This window comes from Glycine max, chromosome 18 (assembly GCF_000004515.6).
Source record: "Glycine max cultivar Williams 82 chromosome 18, Glycine_max_v4.0, whole genome shotgun sequence".
NCBI lineage: Eukaryota > Viridiplantae > Streptophyta > Magnoliopsida > Fabales > Fabaceae > Glycine > Glycine max.
In genome coordinates, this window is record NC_038254.2 from 52,114,355 (window position 1) to 52,142,222 (window position 27,868).

The window sequence follows — 27,868 nt, forward strand, 5'->3', positions numbered from 1 at the left end:
AATGAGCTGAATATCATTTAAGTTTTTATTCTTGCTAAACCTGTTTTGTTTTCAAAATTACATTTGAAAACCAAAAAAATAAAAACTCAACCACCCCAAATAGACTAAGTTTTTAGTTTTATTTCTATAAAAAATCATTTACTTTTACATCTTATATTTATTAAAAGTAATGTAATTTTAGTCCTTCTTTAGAAACTAAAAATACATGTTCTTTTATTTATATATATATATATATATATATATATATATATAATGAAATAATTTTTTCAAATAAAAAAGAGATGTATAACAAATAAGAATTGCTTGGAAACATCTCTTTCTTCTCCAAAATAGAAAGAAAAATAATTAAGTAGGCTGCATTTTCGTTTTCTTTCCATTCCTTTTTATGCCCTAAATAAAGAAAAAGATTAGTCATAAAAAATAAAGAAAATATTAAGTTTTTATGTCTTTTCTTTTCATATATTCTTTTCCATGATACCAATCAAAATGAAAATATATATTAGAATAGGTATTTGGTGGGATCTATAACTACCTAGTTGATCCCATGAAATATTTATTTGGCACAAGAGAACCCTAATCAGCCCCCACAAACAGACTATTAGACTCGTGATAAAACAAAATGATTTGATTAAGAAAAAAGTGAGATTTAGGCCACTTAATCCCATTTAAGAAAAATTAGGTAATTCTTGTATGAAGGTTCACGGTCCAAGGTCAAAAAAATTTATATAAATAAGAGGAAACCAGACAATAATCACTGTTTATTTTGGCATAATATATATTCTTTATTATCCTTATTCCTTTAAGTCGAACACTGATTTGAGTGTCATAATACATTTAATATTCTCCATTCTGGGCCCACCACATTTGGAGCATACTATAGAAAAGACAAGTAAAATTATTTGACATCAACACAAAGTTTAAAAACACTTGGTCTCCTCCTGCAACCTACCACCATATGATGCCACTAGATGTAAAACCTTTATTATATTTTTTACTCATTACGTTCCTTGAAATTGGAAGCAATTTATTTCTATAAGAATATTCCAAAGTACCAAGGTATTGTAGCGAGTGTGTCCGTGTGTGTATAATAATATAATTTCTTCTCAAAATTTGAAAACATATCAAATAATCAATATATATTTTACATAAATTAGAATACTCTATTTTAATTATTATATAGTAATACTAATTTAAATAATATCACTTTAAGTAATATTATAATTAATAAATTTCAATAAATAACAAACTATTACATAAACGAGTAGACACACTTCGCCATCGCCACCAACCTTTTTTCTTTTTCTTTTTGTCTAAAACATTTTTATTTTTGGGTTAAGAAAAAAAAATTCCGCTTGTTTTATTCAATGAAGTTAAGAGTTTGTCGCTTTCTCTGTGTATCCCTGCCCAAATCTCTCTCGGGCAGAGTCCCCTCTCGTAATTCCCCCCTCTCGCGCTGCCCGAACCCGCATCGGGCAGCACCTGCAACAACAACCCGCTTCAAACTGTTTCACCTCTCCGAAACAGAGGAGAGAGAAAGTTAGAGAGAGAAAGCTCCTCACGCTATAAATACCCTCGCGCTACCCCAGTTTCCACCTCGCAAACATTTCTCTCGTTGAAAATGCGCTTCGCGCAGCTCAGAGCGAAAAAACAAAACCGCATTTGTTTGCATTTGTTTTAATTTTCTTCGCTTAAGCGCTGTAGTAGGTGGTGTTGGTTGTTTGGTGCATTTGATTTTGATTTGGAATTGGAAGAATGTGGAAGGTTGTGCGATTCGCGGCGGCCAGATCGCGGCGGTTCTCGACGGCGATTCCCGGTCCATGCAAGGTTCACAAGCGTGGCACTGATATCCTCCACGACCCTTGGTTCAACAAGGTTCACTCACTGTCTTTTCATCTTCAACTTCGCCTTCGATCTACACTTTTTTTTATTTGATTTCGCTAACTCTATTTATTTAGTTGTTTTTTTATGTTGATGAATTCGTTTGTTGTGTTAGTTTAATTTGTTTGGCTGGAAGGAAAGTAACTTTAACCTGAAAAGAGATGGAAGGGCAAGGTTTTCATAAAGAATAATAAATAATAAAATTTTACTTTATTTGGATGAAACTGAATAATGCAGTCGACTGTGTGGATCAATTGGCTTGAATGCATGATTGGAGAGCTTAATCAGTAGTCTCTCAAGTTTAGGTCTGACTATGTTGCTGCTTTAAATATTCGAAGGGAGAATTTTGTCACTCACAGCTTTATTAGCCGTTTAGTTTCTCCTGCTATGGTCTCTAAAAATGAAACTGATAGGTGGCCCTGCCAAATCATGGCGAAACCATGAAAAAGTAGAAGCAACTAATTGTTGTTTCACCTTTATCATGAAAAATTAAGTGATTTTTCGAGCAACATTGCCTATCCTGCTATGGTCTCTAAAAATAAAACTGACTAGTATATAACTATTTTATTCTTACTTTTTCAGAGGGCACCAAAGTATATGTTTGGATTTTAATTGAGAGGACTCAAAAGTGCTTTTACTATTAAAGCAACAAATTTTTTCTTCTTTATGTGTATTGAAATGCGAAAACATGCATTGAAATTCACAAAAATACTTTCCTAGCTTTTATTGAAAGTCCAAACATTGCAGGATTAATTCGGATACATTTTTTAAAAATAATTTAATGTCATCATGAATGATTTTTCCGTATAAAATTATGGCTCTGTGGTTTGGTTTATTTGAGGAGCAAGTATGTAACTATGTTACTCGTGTGACATGCATGAAATTGTATGAATGTGGAATCTAAGGTGAAGAAAATTCTTTAACGTCACCTACCTATTGATATTTTACATGATATATGATTTAAGTTAGTTTGGATAAATGCTGAATTGATTCATTGCAAAATTCTGTTTATTGAGATAAATATATTATGTTTACTATCTGATATAAAAAAATGCAAGTTACTCATGGCTGTGCTTGATCATTGTTTGGGATCCTAAAACTTATTTATTTATTAAATTCTTGATATGTAGGATACTGGGTTTCCTTTAACTGAAAGGGATCGATTGGGGCTTCGGGGCCTGCTTCCTCCTCGTGTCATTTCGTTTGAGCATCAATATGATCGGTTTAGTAAGTTTTAAACCTAACCTTTTGATGCTATATACATATGTTGTTCAGTTTCAGTAATTATTGGTTGGCCGTCTTTAGACTGTTAGTGTGTTTGGCTTCATGTTTGTTCCTTCTTTGGTAATATTTCATAGCTGTAATATATTATTATTTTTCAGTGAATTCATATAGATCTTTGGAGAAGAATACACAGGGCCAATCAGATAGATTTGTTTCTTTATCCAAATGGAGGATCTTAAATAGATTGCATGACAGGAATGAGACTCTATATTACAGAGTGAGTTGACGATGAAGTTGGCTTTCTAATGTATGAATACATCATAAAAATTATCATTATGTGATTTTTATGTTGTTTACCTTTTATGCTCTTCAGGTTCTTATTGATAACATCAAAGAGTTTGCTCCAATAATCTATACTCCTACAGTTGGGTTAGTGTGTGAAAATTATTCCGGGTTATTTAGACGCCCGCGTGGAATGTATTTTAGTGCGAAAGATAAAGGAGAGATGATGTCAATGATCTATAACTGGCCATCTGATCAGGTATTGAACTCATCTTGGTAAAATGCTGCATTCCTTTTCTTTTCATTCATGATAGAAAATGGATTGACTTTTTTCTATATCCATTCTTAAGATTGTGACTTGTGAGTATTAAAACTATTGAAACTTGGTGAATTCTGTACTTATTGGAATTCTCTAATTCTGTGGCCAAGTTTATTAAATTTTGCACTCCCTGATGGATAAACTGGAATTCAACTAGCATGGATATTGTTGTATTTTTGTTTTCTAGAAAAAAAAAATCTGTATATGTTAAAATTTGTAAGATTTGTCAACGAACTAAAGAAGTTTCATCTTATGAGGATCCATTTATTGCATTATTAGTGTCACTGAGGACTTTTCTTGGACATGAATGTTACTGTAGCTTCCTATATATATATATATATATATATATATATATATATATATATATATATATATATATATATAAATTTGGCATGTATTCCCTGTTAGAGGGAGGTTTATGTAGGTATTAGGTTTATAAAATAGAGGGGAGGTAGTTGAAAGAATAGGAAAATCTAGAGGATGGAGTATTTTATTCCTGTTTCATTAAGTGACATTATTCTATACTGTTGAATTATCTGCCTTGCATGATAATGATACTTGTTTTAAATTTTTTTATTGAAATTTTTTAGTGATTTAGGTATTGAGTTGTGATTGTGGTTGCTTCATTTCTTCTGACTCTACCTGACTTCAATGAAAAATGTTGTGGTAACTGGGTACAGTTCATTTATTATGTATATGCCTTGCTATAATTTTGGAGCTTTTTGGTTCAGTGAGTAGCAAACTTGCTCCCTGGCTTCATTTATTTTTGGTTATAATAATCTCTTTTCCTTGTTTCAGGTAGACATGATTGTCTTGACAGATGGTAGTCGTATTCTTGGCTTGGGTGACCTTGGAGTTCAGGGCATTGGAATACCTATAGGAAAACTTGACATGTATGTTGCTGCTGCTGGTATCAACCCTCAAAAAGTAATGTTTTTTTCCCCTGCCTTTCTCTTTGTATCTTTAATTTTCTCTCAACTTCCACTTCTGCATGTTTGGTATAATTTTGTAGTCAATATTTGAAATATTAGCGTACATCATGTGATATAAGTTATGGATTGTTACCTGGTGGTCTAGGACTCAGATTTTTTTTTTCTGTGAAAGGGATAGATGCATTTTTTTGAAGAGTGGGTTGGGTTGTTAACTCTTTTATGATGCTGAAAAAATATAGTTTTGCTTATGTTTAGTATTTGTATGTTTATCTTTTGCAGTTACATACATAATCAACAAATGAAAAAAAATGAGTTTATGAATCTTGACTTTGTTATAAACTTATAATTATTGATTTTGAATAATATTTTAATTTTAATTTTCTTTTCTTTTTAACTGCAACTTTGTAATGCTAGTAACTCTGGTTTAACCTATGTCTTATACAGTATGTTGTTTTTCCAATTGTTTCAGATACTTCCAGTTATGTTAGATGTTGGCACAAACAATCAAAAGCTACTTGAGGATCCCCTTTGTGAGTAGAACTCAATTGTCTTTTTGCTTATTTCTAGTTGTCGTTTGTCTCACTTTTTCATTCCATGAACATATTTGCTTTGTAAACTGAGGAAGATGTCCTAGATTATGTGGTTGCAATTGAGTAATATAATCTTGTAGGTAATGGCTTTACTGCTTTTGTTTGCTAAATATATCTGATTAACTTATCATCCAATGATGTGTTGGAGTGGGATTTTTCAATTACTTTGACATTATTGATGGCTTGAGCATGCAAAAAGCTAATATGGTAATTCCTTGTATTTGACATCATAAAAGTTACTGTATTTTGACATCATTTTCATGTGTCAGATTTAGGAGTTCGGCAACCTAGGTTGGAAGGTGAAGAGTATCTATTGATTGTGGATGAATTCATGGAAGCTGTACACGCTCGATGGCCAAAGGCTATTGTGCAGGTTTGTATTGTTTTTAAAACATGTTTCTCTTAATGTTCAGTTTAGTATTACTCATTTAGTATAAGGATGATTGATTAATTTTTTCAGTTTGAGGATTTCCAAATGAAGTGGGCTTTTGAAACCCTGAAACGATATCGAGAAAGGTTTTGCATGTTTAATGATGATATACAGGTGAGAAAGTGATACTATATTTTGCTAACATTTAAAATCTTCAGTGTGTTAAGTAATGCACTGTGTTCTTGAAGTGACTTCTAAATATCAATTTTCCTTCATTGCCATTGTCCAATAGGGCACGGCTGGTGTTGCACTTGCTGGACTATTGGGAACTGTTAGATCTCAAGGTCAACCATTGTCTGATTTTTTGAAACAAAAGATAGTCGTGGTTGGAGCTGGGAGGTACTTGCAAAACTAATTTTGATCTAATCCTTATTGGGTATCCAGTTTGTTTTGTTGTTCTATCATGCTCCTCATTATTGATACTTTCTGCTTTAACATGGCTGCCAAAAGACTGTCCAGTTCTGTTTCACGTGAAACTTTTTTGTCTGGTGGGCAGTGCAGGGCTTGGTGTTCTCAGCATGGCTGTCCAGGCTGTTTCAAGGATGTCAGGGGGCAGTGGAACAGATGCCAACAGTCAATTTTTTTTAATTGATAAAGATGTATGCCTCCATTGTCTTTACTTTCTTTGTTAATGCTTTAAGTTGCAGCTCTCAAAAACCAAAATTGTATTCATAATAATATATGATCTAGTTCCCTCGTGATTTTGGCTCAACTTCATTATCCAAATATTTATTATTTTTTATCATCAAATTCTTTTTCTTAATTTGTCTCCATTTATATGGTTAACATCATATTATTATGAAATCCTCTTTTGGATTCTGTTATTTCAGTGTATGTGTGTGGTTCAATTGTTGTTATGATATACAACGTCTGCGAATAATGATGTGATTCCTGAATGCAGGGACTTGTCACGACAGAAAGGAGCAATCTAGATCCAGCTGCAGTTCCATTTGCCAAAAATCCAAGAGATCTTGAAGGGCTTTCAGAGGGTGCTAGTATAATTGAAGTGGTAAATGCTACAGGATTTGTTCAAGAAAACTCCATTGGCCTTTATGTTATTATTTTATATTTTTGTTATTATATATAAACAATTATTTTTCTATAAGAGGATACTTAAATGATGCTAATATTAAAGAATAAAGATTTTGCAGACTCATTGATATCCATGCTTCAATTGTTGAATCTAATGATCTTTAGGTTAAGAAGGTTAAGCCACATGTGCTCCTTGGATTGTCTGGAGTTGGTGGTGTTTTCAACACTGAGGTAATTACCTTTCATATTACAATACATACTCTTATTATGTTTTATTCCTCAGTGAAGTATATTCCATTAAATGAAATAGACATGTTTGAAAATGTCTTGTTTTGACATCGTTGGGTTCTGCATCCTTCATTTTATTGTAATTGGGTTTCTTCATTTTAATGGTTGAGATTCAACTCAGGTGCTTAAGGCAATGAGAGAATCTGTTTCAACAAAACCTGCTATCTTTGCAATGTCTAATCCCACCATGAATGGTTTGTTTGTACACGGCTCATTCAGCACTCACAATTGTTTAATAATGTCCATGTTTTTCATTTTGACTATTGTTTTGTTATCATTGTGACAGCTGAGTGCACTGCTATTGAAGCTTTCAGTCATGCAGGAGAAAATATAGTGTTTGCAAGTGGAAGCCCTTTTGAAAATGTAGATCTTGGTAATTACCACTTTGTAATATGATTCATTGGTTTTGAAGTATCTTGTCTAGTTGGAACTTTCTTCAGCTATGGAGGCTTTATTATAGGATGAATCTTGTTGCTATATAGTTTCATTGTTCATTTCAATATTATGTTTTAACACAACCTCCAAATGAATTTTTGTACAGGAAATGGAGAAGTTGGCCATGTAAATCAAGCCAACAACATGTACCTGTTTCCAGGGTAGGCATGCCTTTGTGGCTTATATTTTTTCACGGATCATGCCACTCAGTGGAAACATTGGCATAATTTCTACCGCAACATTTCATTTCAGGATTGGTTTGGGGACACTTTTATCAGGTGCTCGTCATATAACAGATGGAATGTTGCGAGCAGCAGCCGAATGGTATATATATTATTTGGGCACATGTTTTGTTCTACCAAAAGCTTTTAGACTTGGCATGAATTGAAGTTTAGTGAATTATTTTCGTGATGTTTGTAGGGCTGCTCTGGTGTTATTAGGCATTACAATTGAGCAGTCTGACCTTGTCTTGTGTGTTGTCTAATCATTTTGTCTGTTTTCTACCTCTTTTCTTTGAAATGTTTTCTTTACGAGTCCTGACATCTGGGCCATTCTTTTTTCTAGCTCAGTAATGCATGTGTGCAAAATGTGAGGATTTTTATGTTAACTGTTAAGTAGTAAATGTTAACATACATGATAGTCCTCTGCACTCTCCATAAGCTCTCGACTACTTTTCATCTTCAGCACATTTCTTCTAAAAGTTATATGGTGAAAAGCTTATTAAATTTTTTTTTAATACATTGCCACTCAGTAGTAAATAACTTCCCCTATGATGAGATGCCACTCAGTACCTTTTAAATAAATTACTAACATGCTGTCATCCTCTCAGCCTTGCTTCATACATGACAGAAGATGATGTCCGGAAAGGAATCTTGTATCCATCCATTGACTGGTAATGTTCCTTTTTTTTTTCCTTGTTATCATTTGATTTTCATTTTCTCATGCCTCTCCTTTTCCCTGGCTCCTTTCTGAGCTACTAAGAGAAATAAAATTCCATTTTTATAGACACACTAAAACCAATTCTGAATATTGCGTTTGGATGCCAAGTACGGTGCTAAATCTAACTAATAGTTTTAGTTTACTCATCCCTTATCAAATATGTTCAACAATTTCCCTAATATCGTGTTTTAATATGGTTAACACTTACGAAGACATTTACCCAAAATTTTTAAAAGAAACAATGATCTGGGTATTCGGTGGTGTTGGCAGATAATAAATGGTTCTCGATAGTTGATGTTGTGGCCTTCTCTAATCAATGCTACTTTGTTCTACAGTATACGAGATGTTACAGCAGAGGTTGGGGCTGCTGTTGTATGTGCAGCAGTTGCAGAAAAGCAGGCTGAAGGACATGGTGATGTAGGGTTCAAAGAGCTAGAGAACATGTCAAAAGTATGGAAAATTCTGATTACTCACCGATAATACATTATATTCTTGTTGAGTTGACTGTTATATTTTTGCATGCTATCAGGGGATAGCGAACTGTTCAAGATTAAATGTTGCAAATTAGTTAGATCCCGTATTTTTTGCTGCTGTTAACTCATGCTTGTTGCTTTGGTTGCAGGAAGAAACTGTGGAGTATGTCAGAGGCAATATGTGGTACCCTGAGTATTGCCCTCTTGTTCATGAAAAATGAACTTTTATGAAGGCTTTTTGCTATTGATATCTCAGTTCCGCGCAACCAAGCCCTTTAATATTTTGATTTCTAATCTTAGCAATTTATGACTAGCAAGGTTTTGATAGTTGAAGGTCAATTGGTGAGAAGGGGAGAGAGAGATATCCTCATTTGTTGCAGCCGTGAATTGTATGTGTAATGCCGCCCTCCCTTTCTTTTAGTGTGTGTTTGGATTAGCGTTTGTAGAATTAATTCGAGATCAACATGGTTTTAAGTAAATGTGATTTTAGAATAACGTGATTCGAGAAGCTTCATAAGCATTATAGACAGTTGTTAAGTTCTGTTTCTCTCAAATCATGAAGTGCATTAGGGTTCCTTTCCTTATTAACACCTACAAGCGTGCAATTCATGAATTGCTACATTATTATTTTCGTTAATAATGAATTCTTTCCAAAAATGAATGATAAATTATTTGAAAGATACTTAGGGGTAATGTAAATGATTTAATTATTTGATATTATGAACGAAGTAAATGTTGTATATTTTGGATGAGAGAAATGTAACACTGTAAAACACTTTTTTTTTTTTTTAATTTACCAGGATGATTGAAATATACTGCCATTCAACTCACACTAACAAATGAGCAAACTTCAAATATTACTCAACTTGTCAAATATGGAAGTACACTCATTTTTAGAATTCCTAAGTAACACCCGTCTAATTTCTAATAACTAGTTCTAATTTCTAATAACTAATAAGGTTGATGGCTAATCTAAATTTTTTAGAATCCTCAAGTTGGGCAGTCACTTCCCGCATTCAAATTTTACTTCCTGCCCCTTTTTAAGCTTCTAGGACACCTACATTGAAATGTTAAAAAACATTTTGGAATGCCTTTTGTGAATGTAAAAGTTCAATGAATAGGGTAATCCAGAATGAAATTTTACTGTGGGGGTGCAGGAAGCAATTGTCCTAAAATCATTAGTCCTATTAATCAAAATAAGCAAAGACTCAAACAAACTAGAGACCCAAATTACAACTTAAACTAAGAGAAAACCTAATCTAGGATTTACACTTGGGTTCCTTATTATTAGTATCAAACTAGTTCATTTATTACAATTAAAAAAAGTTTAAAAATACTCAAATAAAGTAAAAAAAAAAAAGTTGTAAGCCCATGGTTGATGTATTATTATGTCCCGATAATGGCTTTGCACACCCAGCCTGTTTTTTCAAAATTACCCATGACAAATTTACGGATCCATAGTCCGTATGGGTCCATAGGATTTAAAAAAAAAAAATATGTTTTATGAATTAATGGCTCATGTCAAACTATGATTTTCAGGTTATTAACACAACCTTCTAACCAATTGGGCTAATAGATCAATTATGTTATAAAATAATTGATGTCGTTATATATAACACTAAAATTTATAATGTATATTTAATGCACATGTAAATTTACATAATAAATTTTGTGACAATTAATTTTGGTACATTAAATATATTTGAACAAAATTAATCATCACAAAATTTATTACGTAAATTTACATGTGCATTAAATATACATTAGAAATTTTAGTGTGATATATAGCGACATTAATTATTTTATAACATAATTGACCTATTAGTTTAGTTAATTAATAACTTGAAAGTCACAGATTCAAGTTATACATGAGACACTCATTTTCAATTAATTTGTAAAACATTTTAAAAAAAATTAAAAAAAATATGTAATCCGTACGTACATACGGATCGACAATCTGTAAGATTGCATATTACGAATATGTAAGTTTGCAAGGGATAATTTTGGAGAAAAAAAAGGTGTTGGGTTCACTAGCAATTGACTGGGTGCCCAAAACAATTCCCTCAAGTGCCTTAGGTTTGGTTTTTTTTTTTTTCACTTCAAACAAGTGCGCCACTTTGGGCTCTTTTCTTCCTTTTTGGGCTTAAGCTCGTAAAGTGTTGATTACCTTTATATACTCCTTAGGACACTTCACTCTTCCTTTTACATGTATTTTAAGCCGAATTATAAATTCAAACCCTTTACTTCTCTTCCTTTTAGATCCTTTTGGTTCAATTGAGAGGTCATTCCTCTTGGTTCTTTCTTCTCTTTTGGAGGACCTTCCTTCATCTACACATCACACAACTTATCACAACTCATTAACCACCACATATTAAAGTGAATATAATAATAATGGAATTATTATATTAAATTTTAATTATAATTTCTTACAATTATATGTTGACCTGTATAAAGACCTAAACTTATTATTTTATTTAGAAATAGTTTTGTTAATTTATTTAAACAACATTATTACCTACAAATAAATTTTTTAAGTAAAGTTTTTGCAGTAAAAAAAAAGAAGTTAAGTAAACTTTTGGGAGAAACTGCACTATCTTCACTCAAGTTTTTTTAAATGACATTCATATCTTGTCTAGTTCTTTAAAAAACACTCACTTCTCTCAGCATGATAAATGGTGTGTCACTTTATTAAATACATAAGCGAGAGGAGTGTTTGTTTAGAAACTAGAGTTCGTGATCTAGTCTTTGACCAGTACTGTGATTCAACTTAAAAACTATAGTTTGAGTATCATTTAAGAACACCATAGATTCTTTGAAAAAAAAAAGACAATGACCTTAGAGGAGGTGATGAGTTTAATTTTTCCTAAGTTTTTTTTTATAGAAAAATTAGACTAAATTTTTTTAAAAAAATTATTAAGTTAATAAATTAACTTCAAGGTTTAGAACTGAAATAAGCCACTTGCACTTGTTTTCAGAAAAGATTGACTTAAACATATCTCGTTTTCATCCATATCTAGAAGCCACAGACATGAAGGTTTTTTTAACGGTGACATTAAAATTTAAAACTGTAACTTTATATAAATTATTTAAATTCCTTATTATCCTGTAAAATATATCGACAAAGAAATAAATGATGAGTGCATCTTACGTCTGCATGATCGCAAAGCGTTACATGTGTGTATAAAATCTTGAGTTCTTCCCATCCTATGTCAGGATTTTCAAATTACTTTTGTTTTTCTAGATCATAGACCACATATGATTTTTGGCTCAATCTTTTAGAGATTAATTATATTTATAGTGTATCTCAATCTTTTAGAGATTAATTATATTTGTAGTGTATGATTATTGCTGACTAAGAAAATTTTGCACATGTAGACAATCGAACCATGAGAGTATAGTTTGTTTCCTACGCTATACATCTCTTGTTTAAAAAAAGAATAAAAAGGTTAAACTTCTAATTACTTTTAAATACTGGAATATTAGATTTAGAACGATCTCAATCTTTAAAGTATTAGAAGTTGCGTGAATTGACCAACAATAGTATTTTAATTAGTGTATGTACTACCATTGATCAACAACAACTACTCGTAACCATTATGGCAGGTTTGAGCAAAAAACAACTTCAGAATGGACAATTTTTTTGCTGAATTGAGACAATTAATGTAGAACTTATATAGGATAGTCCTTCCATAAAATTATAATAAAAGAAGGCTTGGAAATATTAAAATGAAACTTGATTGAAATATCTTAGTCTATCTTTTTACGCTTGATAATAAAAAAAGTGAAATTTGATTATTCAAGAAAACTATATTTCGTATTATGATAATGATGATGGACTAGTATTAGCACGCGATTCTCACATTGTTTTTATTTCTGACTTTAATTTAGATTTTTCTTTAGTGGATACCAGAAATATATTTTAGGAGGTAATCTTATTTGAAACTAAGTAGGTCTGAGTTTAATTTAGATTTAAATGTAGTGGAATTATAATGTAAAGAATATGATAATTTAATTTAACTAACTTAGCTAGATAAGAAAACATATTTTAATTATCAATACAATTTTATATGTAAAAGATGTAAAATGTAAATACTAAATTAATAGCAGCCATTATTTTTTGTTATATTCTTATCATTTAATACTGCAATATCTTTTCCATGTAAAATTGAAGGATGGATATGCTATATTGCCATACACATGAACGTTGATATAGATTGGGGTGTTGAGAAGTCATATCAACCAATGAAATATATAACTTTAAGTCTATGAATTTTACCTAACTTATTTTTTGAAGCCAAAATTTTACTTAACTTAAAAACTGATCGATGTTAAAATTTGGAAAGCTTAACATATTCAGATTTTATATGTTGTTGATCTGTTTTTTTAGCTCAATATTTCTCACTTAATTAAGTAAAGGGAAAAGATACGGAAACATAAAATACCAAAAAGCAATCTCAATATAAAAATATAACAATAAATAAACTCAAGATCTATCACAATTGGAACTTGGAAGTTTTCCATGTACTATACGGATATCTTAAAATTTAAATAAAAAAATAAAATTTATAATAAATTAAAAAAATCATCAATATTGACTAATGGTCAAAAATTATATATAAGAAAGAAAAAAATATAGTAAGAGATATTTTTATTCTTAATAACAAGAAATCTATTTTATTAAATATGAATGAATTAAAAGACAACTTTTTTAAAGTTGAAAAGAAAAATATAGAAACAAATTATTTAAATTAAAACAGATCAATTTATATGCATTACTTTTTATTCTACCAAAAATCAAAATTTAAAATTAAAATTTGTTAAATCCGAGGAAATATGTTTGAGAATTACAGAAATAACCAAATAGTGTGAAAATGAGATATTTAATGTACAATACTGACAGAAAAGAATAGATTTTTTTTTAAAAAAAAATTGAATATTCATATTTAATATAGAAGATTATTAATGGATTAGTGTTAAATATTTATTCTAAAAGACAACATGAAAGGAGGAAAAAATGATTTCGCATTGCAAAAGTGACATGAGAATGTCCATACTAGATTAGGTGGAACATTCTTGGATTTTTGTGTTGTCTCTTTCTCTACATGTTGTGGCTAGTCCAATTAATATAACATCTAGTATTCCATTTCATCATGTGCCACTGTACGTGCAACAAACACTAAAAATTTTGTACATATATATATATATATCTAGAAGAATGAATAATCCAGTAGAAAAGACGACACAAACTCTAGTAACAAGTAACAACTAACCCATTTGACTAGCCGCCATTTTTTTTTTAATGTTTTTGAGAAAATTACAACTTTACTTCTTTATATATATATATATATATATATATCATCCAACATTCATCTCTCTCCTTAAGACATCCATCAAGTTTCAGCATCTATGACACAGGCAAAACTAAGGTTAATTAGTAGCTTTAACGACTTCAAACTATGTTTATTTGTTTTTACATTTTTCTTGGGCCATTCATGTAACATGACACACCATTGTCCACATGCAATGATTCATTTTCCCTTAATTTCTTGTGTGTGATATGTTTGCATTATTTGTAGCATCAGGTGGAATTGTTATTGTTTGTGGTTTGTGATTTCAGGTATGCTGTTGTTACTGGGGCAAACAAAGGGATAGGATTGGAGACTGTTAACCAATTGGCCTCAAATGGAGTCAAGGTGGTGCTCACAGCAAGAGATGAGGACAGAGGCCATGAAGCCATTGAGAGATTGAAAGAGTGTGGTCTCTCTGACTTTGTGATTTTTCACCAACTTGATGTGACTGACTCTGCTAGTATTGTTTCACTAGTAGAGTTTGTGAAGACACAGTTTGGGAGACTTGATATCTTGGTAACATAATACTGAATATTCCCAACTGTAGCATTCATTTTCAGTATCTTAATTTTATTTTTTTTAGAAATTGTTGTATGATCTTCAACCAACATATGTCTATGGTCTTTGCCAAGCTCTCCGTGATACATAGTTGAATTTTTTAATTTATGAGAAAGAATTAATAAAACTTGGTTACATATTACATGAAGATTGACCAAGACTATACATGTAGTGATATATCTTGGATTATATATTATTTTATTGGTATTGTTCTTTTCCAAATATAAAGGTAAATGGATGAATTTATTGAATTGTGACTTGACTCAACCTGACTTTTGGTCTCTCTAAATATCACCAAGCTTTTCTCTCCCTTTTTCAAAAAGAGTTGGAATCCAGTAAATGTAAAATGTTTTCCTTTCCTATATAGTCCCTCTTTTAGTCTTCTTTATGCTCCATGATTTTGTATTCCTTTTATTTTTCTCAATAATATTATAGCTTGCTGAAAATAATAAATATTAATTGGGATGTGAATCTAGTTGAAGTTGTAGTATTGTGACGCCTCAACATATCATTTTGTCCAAAAAAACATGTAAGGTTTTTTTATCACATTAATATTGATGTAGTTTTAGTTTCTTAATGACTAATTTCTTGCCAAAAAAATCTAATTAGTCACGTTTAATAAAAAAAATTTTTCCAATTACATTTTTATCATCTAACACTTAAGAAAATCGAATTCAATATTACTTACATCAATAATTAATTGATAAATTTTGTTATCATGGTTGTACACTAAAAAAACATTAGAATGAAAAAAATTAAGAAAATAAATTTCAATTTTTAAAAAATGAGAAATGAAATAAAACCTCATGATAATTTGAGAGACTTAAAAATAAGTTAAAACATTACACCTATAAAATATGAGATAATCTTGTGCATAAACTGGGCAATGTGCACCATTTAGTTTGTGTATTGCCCTAAATCCTAATAGAATATAATTACTCATAACTCTTGACGAAACAGAAATAGAGTACTTGGAATAATTTGCCCGGCTTAGAAGTCATTTATGAATGAATCATTTTAACCTTTGAAAAATCCCACATTATTGTGTAGGTGAACAACGCAGGAATCAGTGGTGTCAATCCATATGAAACGGTCAGTGTGTATTTTTTTTATCTTTTTTTGTCTGATGTGTGGGATTTATGGTCTATGTGGAGCCTCTATTAAAGCTGAGTTTCTTCTGCATGAATGCAGGAAGGATCAACAATTAACTGGAAGGAACTGGCTCAAACTTGTGAGATGGCAGAAAAGTGCCTAACAACAAACTACTATGGTGCAAAGGAAACAACTGAGGCATTTCTTCCCCTTCTTCAATTATCCAACTCACCTAGGATTGTTAATGTTTCCTCCCAAGCAGGATTGTTAAAGGTACAAGAGTGCCTTAACTTTTTTCTTGAAATATGATTTTACACTAAAGTCTAAAAATTGACAAAATTGTGTTATGCTGATGTTACAGGGTATAGCAAATGAATTGGCCAAAGGGGTGTTTGATGATGCTGAAAATCTTACAGAAGATAGAATAGATGAGGTACTCAAAGAATTCATCAAAGACTTCAAAGAAGGTTCACTCAAAAAGAAAGGTTGGCCAACCTTCTTGTCTGCCTATATGGTCTCAAAAGCAGCCATGAATTCATACACAAGGATTCTAGCCAAGAAGCACCAAAACTTTTGCATTAATTGTGTGTGTCCTGGTTTTGTCAAAACAGACATAAACAGAAACACTGGCTTCTTATCCGTTGACCAAGGTGCTGCTAGTGTTGTGAGGTTAGCACTGTTGCCTAATGCTTCCCCTTCTGGCCTATTCTATAGTAGGCAAGAACTGTCAAACTTTTGAATGATTTTAAATGTATTAGAATCATGCAGATTCAAGAATAAACACAAGAGAATGTGTCTCTTGCTGACATTTTTTTTTACCCATTATTTGTGTCATTGATAGGAGTTAGAAGAGAAAATTAGTTAGTGACAATTAGGGGGTCAGCGATTAAATAAACAGGGGAGTGGCTTCATTCTGTTTTGTATCTTTTGTAGATTGAGCATTAAAGGAGAAATCCTTAAAGGAGAGGATATTTTCTGTTCTTTTGATTAAAACAGTGAAAACAATTTCTTTCTTTAATTTCCATGGTGGATTCCTAATTGCAAGAGGAATACTTGCTAGTTAGACCTTGATTCTCACATTGGTCACACTTAATTAGCATGATCAAAGTTTCCATTTGCCATGTTTTTATAGACACTCATGTTTTAGGATCCTAGATGAACTATAACTTATGAATTGCTTTAATTATTTTGATTAAGTCTTTTAATTAGTTTTTTTCCTATATTTATTTTTAAGTGTCATTTAAGATTTTATATAAAAATCAAGAAATGTAATAACAGAAACAGTGGCTTCTTGTCCGTTGACCATGGTGCTGCAAGTGCGGTGAGATTTTATATCTCTCTAGAAATTCCTTTAACACTTATCATTTTTCTTTATTTCTTTTCTTATTACAATATATTTATATTTGTATCTCTTTACTTTTCTCTCAAGTTGTCAAATAATTTTCTAGTGTCTACCAATCATTTTTTAAAGAAATTACCAAAAGAACTTAATTGTGACAATTTTATAAATTTGAATGATTAAATTTGAGAAAAAAATTATATATTAAAAACCTAAAACAAGCATTAATTTTAAGTTTACTATAACGTTTAAATAAGAGAAGTGAAGTGATGTATGTATAATAATTTGTCCAACTCAGTTTATACAATATTATATATAGTGTCTATTTTTCTCCTCCACCATATAATTTATTTCATTTTAAATTCAATTTTATCTTACTTTTTTCTCTTTTTCTCTCATATTTTTATATTTTGTTTTAAAGTATAATTTCTTTTCAAATAATGCTTTTGCTATCAAAATACACTAAATTAATGAATGACAAATACAATTGCTTGTCTTAATAGAGATATAAGATGAGTTGGATAATTAAAAGAGAAGAGAAGAAAAAAAAAGATCACCCGTGACCAAAATAAACATTTGTCAATAAAAAAAATTGTTTTTGTCTTATTTAAATATTTCCTACGTTCTTCATGCACCCACGTCCCCACTAGCGCCAGTTTGACTCACTGATATGAACTACTACTTTTGATGAATGCCAATAATTCTTATTTTATGAGATCAACTTGACTATTTTGAAGGAACTGAAACAAGACAAGAAAATTCCCATAAATATTTTCTACCCTGTTCCATCATCCTTTAGAATTTAGCTTACAGAAAACCAAACTCGGATTTTCCATTAATTCTATTTCCTACAACTTCAAAATTCAATGAAGGCCAAGATCGAATAACTGGTCTTGGTCTTCAAAATTAGTTAGTTAATTGTTAATTGACCAAATAGTTTAGGTCTTTCACCAAATAAGTAGACATATTAATGAGTAATGACTGCAGTTTAAAGAGGCAACACCTTGAAGAAACAATAAAGAAAAAGTGTTTTGATTCGCTACTTTTTTTTCTTTCTTTTTTACCAGTTGGTATATGCCTAATCTTAATTAATCTTGTAATAACTTCAGAATGATATTATTGCCGAAATAAGTGTATAATTCTACTGTATTTCAAGCGCGTGCTTATCTCAGTTTTTATCATTTGAGAGTCGACTTAACAGTGATATATATACTATATACTTTTTTTAATTTATATCATATTTTTTATATTAAAAAATACACATTTAATACACAAACTATTATTAGCAACTAGTAATATTTCGTATATGAAATTACAATTTTTTTCATATAACATATAAAATTACATAACAACTTTACATATCAGTTTTAAAATTGTAGAAAAGAATAAGATATATATCCTGATTTACCAATTCCTATTTTCATTATATAGAATTCAATAAATATAATGGGTTAATTATGTCTAGAACAATAATTATATATACAAAAGATTCTCACAAATTTTACATAATCTAATCATAATTATTTTGTACTTTTTATTCTTCCAATTTTTCCCCATCTCATCAACGAGTTTTTAATTTTTTTATGTAATTATAATAACTAATATTCACGTGAAGACTAACAATATTTATATTTTAAATAGAAAATTTATATCAAAATAAAATATGTTATTCTTAACAATCACCTTTTATCCCACTCCCTTTATCCACTCTCCCACCTTCGCCCAACAAAAGAAAAAACAAAACACTTTCACTTGCCTCCTTTATTTCTAATAAGATATTCCTCTCAACACTCTTTTACAATAATTTTTACAATTAGAAAAAAAAATATAAGAAAAGAGAAAAAACATGAGATATAAGATACGCAAAGTGAGTGGAATAAATGGGGGAAACAAAATAAATTGTAGAAAATTGATGTTAAAACAACATTAATCTTTCTACAATATTGTTGTACAAATTGTCAGTTGCATTGAGTGGAATGTATCAGCAAGTGATCATTGTTGGCGTAAGATTACTGTTCAGTAACTACTTTTTCATGGCCCATTTCTTGATGCATACCCGTGGAGGCCAAAGCAAAACAAAACCTCTTGTTTTTCCAACCCTGCTACTGTTAATGTTATTAACCAGTTAATGCTGTATTGCATTGCTGAGCCCTGCATGTACTACATTCACGCAAATCCTTTCCATTTCTTTGCTTCTGTCACTACCCTGGTGTCTCAGAATTCACAAACAACAATGTTCTCATGATTGACAAAAATACATCAACAAATATTGTGGAAGAGAGTTTGGGTAGGACTATGTTCCTATGGATCAACAACCATGCATGCATGAATGCAAGTGGTGTATGTGTCATACAATCTTCTATTGTTGCCTAAAAATGATGCAACTGAAGATCTATAACTTGATTGAATATTTTACATAAAATATTGTGTTGGTTTATTCACATTGGTAGTACATTGGTGTTAACTCTGTAAATATGAGAAAAGGAGAGATAACGAAAATTCAACAGCCTTATGTCATGAAGATGATCTTTGAAACTTGCAAGAGCTAATACTTGGTTTGGATGATATTTTGCTCAATTCAAGCCTATCCACCTTTTAAAAGCCAGGGCTGCTTCCCTTTTGTTTAGTTGGGATTCTGTCTGAAATTTCGGAGCCTTCCCTTTGTAAAGTGATTTATGGTATTTCAAGAATAGCATTCGGTACTTGTACTTGTCAACAAACATTTTTCCTTTTTCCATCATTGCCACAACTTCATTGGCCCGAACAAAGAATCCGCCCCTCACAAACGTGTACAGCACGGAATCAAGAAGTTCCTGATCAAACTTCATGGAGATAGAAGAAGCAAGAGCTTTCATCTCACCCCACAGTTCTGTCACCTCTTGATAATTCCCTCCAACGGCAGCATACCCAGTGACCATAGAGTGGAAAGTTTGCGCATTTGGCGAGTTTCCTAAGCTTCTCATCTTCTTTAGAGCTTTTTCTGCATCTTGCATCAGTCTCTTCTTGCAAAAAAAGTGGATTACATTATTCCAGTCATGAACTCCACAATCCACACTCTGCCCTTCCTTGATTTCCTGCAACAACTTGGTCACCAGCCCAGCTTCATCAGTCTCTGCACCACTTTTAGCCATCATGCCAGAGTTTTGTTGAGTGACTTTTGGAATTCTAGCCTCTTTCCTCTCTTTAAATAGTTGGAGTGCTCCCTGTGTGTCTTGTTGGAGCACCCTGGATTGGATCATTGCCTCATAAGAGCTTGAGTCAAGCTGGATACCAGCTATCTTAGCATCTCTCAGAAGTGATGTGACATCTGCAGCCCTATTTGCCCGGCAATATGCTTTCAAAAGAGAAGAGTATACAGATGAACCGGTTCTAACTCCGGCTAGACGCATCTCATCGAGAAGATCGTGTGCTTGATCCAGCCATCCAAGTGAAATGCATGCATTAATAACATGAACCAAGGCTGAGTTGTCATTGGAAAAGGGAGAATCTTCTCTTTCTGCCTTGAGAAGAAACACTGCTAAATCCTTGGTCTTGCCAGCTTCTAGAAAAGCTTTAACTAATTTCACATAAATTGTTTCAGTTGGCTGCAGTATACCATGTTTGGTTGTAATCAAGTCCACCTGCATCTGCAACTTAGCTAATAAAGAACCAAGTATAGCTTTTGACTCTAATTCAAGCCTTAAGAAGTTTCTATCTATAGAAAACTCCTCATAAGATAATACAGCATTTGTAATTGACCTGTTATTCTGTAAACTATCCAAATCTTCACTGTTGTTCAAACTATGCACAGAAGCCAGTCCAGGAGAGTGGCTACGATCAATGTCAGCAGCATTTGTCATAAATTTGGCAGCTGCAAGAGAATTTCTTGCTTCCTTTGCTTTGCTAAGCATTTCCAAAATCATGTTTGATGCAGAGTCTAGATCCCTAAATTTCAAATGGCATGTCAGCAAACAATTATAGAACTGTCGGAACTGTAAATCATTTAGGTTTGGAGCTTCCTCCATGTGCCTTTGCAGCTTCTTGAGCTCTTCTCTTCGACCATTTCTCTCATATACACGTGCCATTATTATCAGTAAATTTGCATCAGCTTTGATGCCAATTCGAGGCATCATATCAAGAAGCTCCTCTGCCTTCCTAGATGTCTCAAATAAGAGACACCCTGCCAAAGCAATGCTAAAAGCAGCAGCGTTTGGCTTCATGGCTATCAAAGGTGCATTGCTCTTCTTACGCGGATCTACTCTATTATTCTGGAACAAATATCCTATTTCAAGAATCAACTCAGCAGCAAGGTAACTTCCCTCTGCTGTTTGTGACATGTGTGCCAAAACTGCAGACCAAGCAGTGACTGGGGGGAAATGCTCCATAGCTATCATCTTTCTTAAAACAGTTGATGACAGAACTGGTAGCCTGGCTTTTGCAAGGCCAAAGCTAAGGTAGATAAGCACCTCCTTTTCTAACAAGTCTTGTTTACCTTCCTCAATGGCACGTTCAACCAATTCATAAGCTTTTTCTAGATATTGAACATCAAGGCTGTCCACATAACTTGTTACAAGCTTGCTGATGACAAATTTTCGGGGAAATCCCTCCATGTGCATATGCTGCTCAAATAATTTCCATGAATAATCTAATTGATTATCATCAATAGCATTTTGTATCTCCAAACTAACTTTGGCTGGGTCTTGAGCCTGGACCAGGATTCTTTCAGCCACACTAGAGAAATATAGTCCTTGAAGAGTAAATTTATTCTCTGATCCAAGTGGAAATGCTTGAGAACTTGAGTTGGCTAAATAAGAGCCAACAGACTTAACAATAGACTGGACACTTTTGTTACTAGAAACTCGGGCTGTGCCATAATTGCAATTAGCAACCATGACATATAAAACAAAAGGGATATCAGGTCCTGTTTTGAGCTTTCTTATTGCAAGCATCTTCAACTATCAGCAACTTTGCGAAGATGAATTTCAGAATAAATTCAATAAAAACCTGTACATTCAAAGCAATTTTATGAGAAGTAGATGGATTTGAGGAAATCGGCGGGGGTTTTGGTGGTTCCTGATCCTGCTTTCTCTGTTCCACTCATTTTTATCTCAACTTCAAACACCTTCAAAGGAACAACAAAATAACTTTGGTTGATTAAACATACACAGGTATGGTGTCCAAGTTTCCTCCTCACAGCAGCATTTTCACAAACACCTTGTGGGGTGAAAAAATGCAAAATAAAAAAGTGAGTGAGTTGTAAACACTCTCGAAATTCCAATTACTCCTCTATAATTTCACCTCAACAGGGTGCACGAAAAAGCTACGTAATCGAGATTCACAAAAATAATACAATATAAAAAGAAAAAAGGAACAATATTGTATTTTGATAATGAGAGAGAAAAATTAAGGATGGCTTAGAAGGGGGTACCTGAGATGAAGTGGGTTGAATTGAAACCGCGATTCACTGTCTCTTCTCTTCGTCAAATGCTTCTCGAAACAAAGATGGGAGAAAAAAGAAGACAAAAAACGTGTAAAGGGGCAAACTTTATGGTTTCAAAATAAACCAATGTGATACAACTACGAGCGGAGGGAAACAGCAACATATAAAGACGTAAATAAAAATATGGTAGTTCGTGTTATTTACATGAATGAAAAAAAAAAAAAAAAAAACTCATCACTTAAAGTGGAAAAATTAATCATAACCAATAGATAAAATCAGATAGATGATATATAATGTTGTAAATCAAACCTAAAATTAATATATATATATATATATATATATATATATATATATATTCTAATTAAAACCGTTCAATTTTTAAGTAAATACACCGAATTTTATTTCCTCCTTTTCACGTCTAGTGGTGATTTGTTCAAGTTGTGTCCCACTTCCCTATTTCTCTCTCTCTTTTGTATTTTCATCTACTTAAATAACAATAGTAATAATAATAATAATAATATTCTTTTCTTTCTTCTAATTTTCTTCCCTCCTATTTGCATCTATTTGATTTAAATAGAGTGTAAGGCAGGGACATATGAAAATGTTCACACGGAAAACTTGTTATTATAAGTTGTAATTATATAATTTTAGTCTTCTAAGTTTTAATTTATTCAATTGAGTCACTAGGTTTAAGTATTTTAACTATGGGATTTTAATCCTTAGATTTCAATTATGTTAATTGGGTTCCTCATGCTTCACAATTGTGCAGTTTTAATTTTCAGTTATACATATTATTTCATATTTATTAATCAGAACATTGTTTATCTATTAAATAGAGGAATTAAAATTGTATAATTAAATTTTCTCAATATATAATAAAAATACATGATAAAAACTAATGAGTTAAGACACTCGTAACACTAGATAAAATCATAAGAAACTCAAAATGAAGAACAAATTAAGAAAGACAAAAAAGTAGAAGAAAATTGTAAGTTCTAAAGTTTAAAATAAATTAATTTTAAGTTTTTAAAAATGTTGAGTAAAAAAATTAAAAAATTTATTGGCACGTCAGATTAGTTCACATTGGAAAAAAAAACCTTGTTAATATTTTTAAAAAAAAAGGAACCAAGTAATAATATGTTTATGTTTGGAGTATATAACCATTTTCATCCAACAAGTCTAGGATGTTAACAAACTCATCCCTAAAAGATTAAAAATTAAAATTTAGTCCCTAAAAGTATAAAAAGTATGATAAATCAGCCCTCCGTTAATGTTAATGGATTTATCTACCTGACATGTTGGGATGAAAATTTCACGAAAATGCTTACTCACGTGACCTTCATCAAAATGTCAATGGATTAATTTGTTAGTTTTGTTGTTTATTCTCTTCTTTCTTCCCTTCTCATTCTTCTTCTCTTTGATCACTACCGGCCACCTTGAAAGGATATTTCCAACTGACTTTCTCTCCTTATTTTTCTTTTTATACAGATTTACAAATTTCATTTACAAATCAAATCAACAAATTCCATAATCTCATCATTAACCCACGGACCAAACCCAAATCCAAACAATCCACCATTCATGCTTGAGTTCAGATATTTTTCGATCATCCACTTTGCTCAAAGCTTCGGCTTCACCATTCTCATTGAGCGACACGACAACCACATGGGTATAGAGAGCCTGCAAAGGTAGCACATTTGAAAGCAAAAGAGTTTGAGGACCTCGACGAAGGAGGAGTCGGGGCATGCAACAACAACGGTCCATGACTTGATATGGGGGATGTAGCCGAAGCGGAGGATAGAGGTGGCATGGAGGGTGTGCCGGTTTTGACGAAAAAGACAATGAGGAGGTTGAGGTTGTTGGCATAGAGAGTGTTCTAATAAAATAATTGTTAAAAGTTTGATGCTTTAAGGATTTCGGAGTGACTAAGATCTATTAAAAGTTTGATGTTTTGAGGATTGGGTTAGAGTTTGGAGTGAATGGTTGTGGTATGGCAATCACAATGAATTAGGGTTGGTGATGGTGTCGTTGTCAAAGGGTGATTGTTGTGGAGTGGTTGTGGGATCAATGTGTTTTTCAATTTGAGAAAGGAAGGGTGGAGGCTCCAATTCTCATCGACACACCATAGAACCTTGACGAAGGCAATGCCAAGCAATGAAATCTACATGAGCAAACATTTTTGTCTCAACGTGTCATGTAACGAATTCATTAATGTTAATAGAAGAAAGTTAATACATATATATATTTGTCACATTTTTTATACTTTCAGAGACTAAATTTTAATTTTTTTCTCTCAAAAGTGTACTACACTTTTAGTGACAAAAATGATTATTTATCCTTAAATTTGTGTGAAAGTTTGAGTGAGTTGTGAAAGGAATTCCATTTCTTTTATTTTTAAGTATGAATTAATTTTTTTATTAACAAATGTTAGTTGTTAGAATATTAGTTTTGTTAGTAAAAGAGATTGAATCCACAACCTTTTCCTCCTTTTCTTCTCCCTTAACCATTCAACCCACCTTATATCTCCAAATAAACTACATTTACCGAAGACACATTAAAAATGCATAAGGAGATTAAATGTGACAAGAACCAAACCAACAACTTTGACAGATTTAATAAATTTTTATATACACAGACCATATTCAGAATCCGTGATACAAGGACTAATTTATATGTTTAACCTAAAAAAATATAACCATTAGTATGAGGGGCCTAATCTTTTGGGGGTTATATTTATATATAAGGGAGTAAATAAATTTTGACCATATAGACAGTTTGACACCTCTACACGTTCAGTTGGCCGTTCAGTTGGGACAGGTAAAGAAGATTTAGTGAGTTAAAAAAACATAAAATATAAAAAATCATTTAAAAAGAACTAGAACAAAAACATTAACATAATGTTTGGTGGGAAAAAAAATGGAGGGGAAGGAAGGAGAGTAATTTTAAAAAAATTTGTTTGGTTCAAGTTTTAGGAGAGGGAGAGAATGGAAAGGAACAAAATCCCTCTTCACGTAATTTTTGCTCCTTCTAATATTGACAGATTTATAAGTGCTCCTTCTAATATTGACAGATTTATAAGGGAACTGTAATGACTAAATTATCCCTATTTATCTTTTGAAATTTAAACTTATAAGGACACGAAAGCAAAATAGTTTTTAAAACCCCTCCCTACCCATGTGAACCAAACAAGAAAATGGATATCTCCCCTCCATTAAAATCTCTCACTTCCCCATCTCAACCACACATAATGTCTAATCAAAATCTCTTCCCTCCCCCCACCCCACCCCCTCATTAAAATCTCTCCCGTCCTTTGAACCAAACAGTCCTTAAAGTAATGGCAGTTTCTATTTGTTTTGAATTTTCAAAACAGGCTAAAATATTCTACTAAAATATGTCAACGAGCATTTTACAAACTGGTCATACCGTTTTACCTTAAAAATATAACCAGGGCAAATAAGTTACAATAGGCGAGAGTTGAAACATAAAGGCAGGGCAGTCCAATAAGCCTTTCAAAACTATAAGCGTCTTCCAAACATTAAAAAAAATATCAGATTCCTATACTTTCTAAGCCCCCTCTGCTAGAGTCCTCTTTGAGGTACTGATGTATAGAACTGCATCAAATAAAAGAAATTTCCAATTATTTCTGCAATCAAATATTAATCGTGAATACAGAACATTGTTTCAATTTTCCAGCAAGATATAAAAAAGAACATTGTATTTCAAACATTAGTACCATTATTCCCTCGGATGAAAGCGTCACCATACTTGTTCTTCAGTTGTCCATTGACGTACTCCTCTGTCTGCTCCATTGCAATATTCATATAGCCATCTAGACAAGCAAGTATACCTGCAAGATTAGCCCAAAGGAGTGAGACTACTTCATGCATACAGAGAAGCATAACATAACAAATACAACTATACAGTGGACAATGAGCACCAATACACAAATTGTAAAGCCATCAAACATGAAATTTGACAATAAAATTATGGTCACAATTTCAACTGCTCTACCTTGTTTTGTCACTTTGATACTCAATTCCTTTTCAACTACTCTCAAACAAGAAATTTAAGAAAAATATCATAAAGTCATAGACTATATGATCTTAAAATAGTGTCAATATGAAAAGAAACATCCAACATTTGATATATCAAAGGGATAAGCATATGCCATCCTTTTCCAACAATTTTGGGCAAGGCTCAAATACACGTTACCCAGGAATCTAAACTAAACCAATAGTTGAGATCAAAATCCAACACTAATCACCAGCAGACTAAATAAACAACTTTCTTTCTCATCCAATCAACAAAATCAGGTTTTCCTTTCCCTCAACAAGGCAGAAAAAACTGCGACAAGCAAATATGGACCAAACATTAACACATCAATATTCAATACATCACCCCACCCAGATATACCCGTTAATTCACAAACATTTTAAAGAATTTTCAGACAAAAGTGGTAAATAAAGAGAGGAACCTCTGTAATCAACACCAGAATTGAGCTTGACGACAACCGGCCTCCCACGAATGGATTTGAGGAAATCGGCGGGGGTTTTGGTGGTTCCTGATCCTGCTTTCTCTGTTCCGCTCATTTTTATCTCAACTTCAAACACCTTCAAAGGAACAACAAAATAACTTTGGTTAATTAAACATACACAGGTATGGTGTCCAAGTTTCCTCCTCACAGCAGCATTTTCACAAACACTTTGTGGGGTGAAAAAAATGCAAAATAAAAAAGTGAGTTGTAAACACTCTCGAAATTCCAATTAATCCTCTATAATTTCAACTCAACAGGGTGCACGAAAAAGCAACGTAATCGAGATTCACAAAAATAATACAATATAAAAGGAAAAAAGAAAAAAAAAGGAACAGTGTTGTATTTTGATGATGAGAGAGAAAAATTGAAGGATGGTTTAGAAGGGGGTACCTGAGATGAAGTGGGTTGAATTGAAACCGCGATTCACTGTCTCTTCTCTTCGTCAAATGCTTCTCGAAACAAAGATGGGAGAAAAAAGAAGACAAAAAACGTGTAAGGGGGCAAACTTTAGGGTTTCAAAATAAACCAATGTGATACAACTACGAGCGGAGTGAAACAGCAACATATAAAGACGTAAATAAAAATATGGTAGTATGTGTTATTTACATGAATGAAAAAAAAAAAAAAACTCGTCACTTAAAGTGAAAAATTAATCATAACCAATAGATAAAATCAGATAGATGATATATTATTTTGTAAATCAAACCTAAAATTAATATATATATATATATATATATATATATATATATATATATT

General features: G+C 32.0%; 4 protein-coding genes across 6 annotated transcripts; 2 read left to right on the plus strand and 2 right to left on the minus strand.

Moving 5' to 3' along the window:
- Positions 1 to 1,425: 1,425 nt before the first annotated feature.
- LOC100795823 (NAD-dependent malic enzyme 59 kDa isoform, mitochondrial) lies at positions 1,426 to 9,345 on the plus strand. The gene is made up of 19 exons (XM_003552325.5): positions 1,426 to 1,872; positions 3,009 to 3,105; positions 3,261 to 3,379; positions 3,476 to 3,643; positions 4,502 to 4,630; positions 5,105 to 5,165; positions 5,495 to 5,598; positions 5,686 to 5,769; positions 5,888 to 5,994; positions 6,152 to 6,254; positions 6,557 to 6,664; positions 6,853 to 6,918; positions 7,097 to 7,169; positions 7,262 to 7,348; positions 7,517 to 7,571; positions 7,663 to 7,734; positions 8,240 to 8,302; positions 8,685 to 8,799; positions 8,972 to 9,345. The coding sequence occupies exons 1-19, from the start codon at positions 1,753 to 1,755 to the stop codon at positions 9,041 to 9,043; spliced, it is 1,803 nt and encodes a 600-aa protein (XP_003552373.1). The 5' UTR covers positions 1,426 to 1,752; the 3' UTR covers positions 9,044 to 9,345.
- A 4,842-nt stretch (positions 9,346 to 14,187) lies between these two features.
- Positions 14,188 to 16,960, plus strand: LOC100778451 ((+)-neomenthol dehydrogenase). The gene is made up of 5 exons (XM_041012128.1): positions 14,188 to 14,248; positions 14,440 to 14,686; positions 15,779 to 15,820; positions 15,920 to 16,093; positions 16,182 to 16,960. The coding sequence occupies exons 1-5, from the start codon at positions 14,229 to 14,231 to the stop codon at positions 16,557 to 16,559; spliced, it is 861 nt and encodes a 286-aa protein (XP_040868062.1). The 5' UTR covers positions 14,188 to 14,228; the 3' UTR covers positions 16,560 to 16,960.
- Positions 16,961 to 19,058: 2,098 nt separating this feature from the next.
- On the minus strand, positions 19,059 to 22,735 carry LOC102661989 (pentatricopeptide repeat-containing protein At1g03100, mitochondrial). Of its 3 annotated transcripts, none has more exons than XM_006602721.4 (2): positions 22,567 to 22,735; positions 19,059 to 22,142 (listed from the first exon to the last, which is right to left on the minus strand). In XM_006602721.4, the coding sequence occupies exon 2, from the start codon at positions 22,085 to 22,087 to the stop codon at positions 19,733 to 19,735; it is 2,355 nt and encodes a 784-aa protein (XP_006602784.1). In that variant the 5' UTR covers positions 22,088 to 22,142; positions 22,567 to 22,735; the 3' UTR covers positions 19,059 to 19,732. The 3 variants fall into 3 exon arrangements, with proteins under 3 accessions (XP_006602784.1, XP_040868058.1, XP_040868059.1); XM_041012124.1 differs by having other exon boundaries at positions 19,059 to 22,260; positions 22,567 to 22,734; XM_041012125.1 differs by having other exon boundaries at positions 19,059 to 22,352; positions 22,567 to 22,734.
- A 3,247-nt stretch (positions 22,736 to 25,982) lies between these two features.
- Positions 25,983 to 27,764, minus strand: LOC100797765 (sm-like protein LSM6A). The gene is made up of 4 exons (XM_003552329.5): positions 27,503 to 27,764; positions 27,053 to 27,188; positions 26,312 to 26,425; positions 25,983 to 26,189 (listed from the first exon to the last, which is right to left on the minus strand). Exons 2-4 carry the CDS (start codon positions 27,165 to 27,167, stop codon positions 26,143 to 26,145), a joined length of 276 nt encoding a protein of 91 aa, XP_003552377.1. The 5' UTR covers positions 27,168 to 27,188; positions 27,503 to 27,764; the 3' UTR covers positions 25,983 to 26,142.
- Between the last annotated feature and the right edge of the window lie 104 nt (positions 27,765 to 27,868).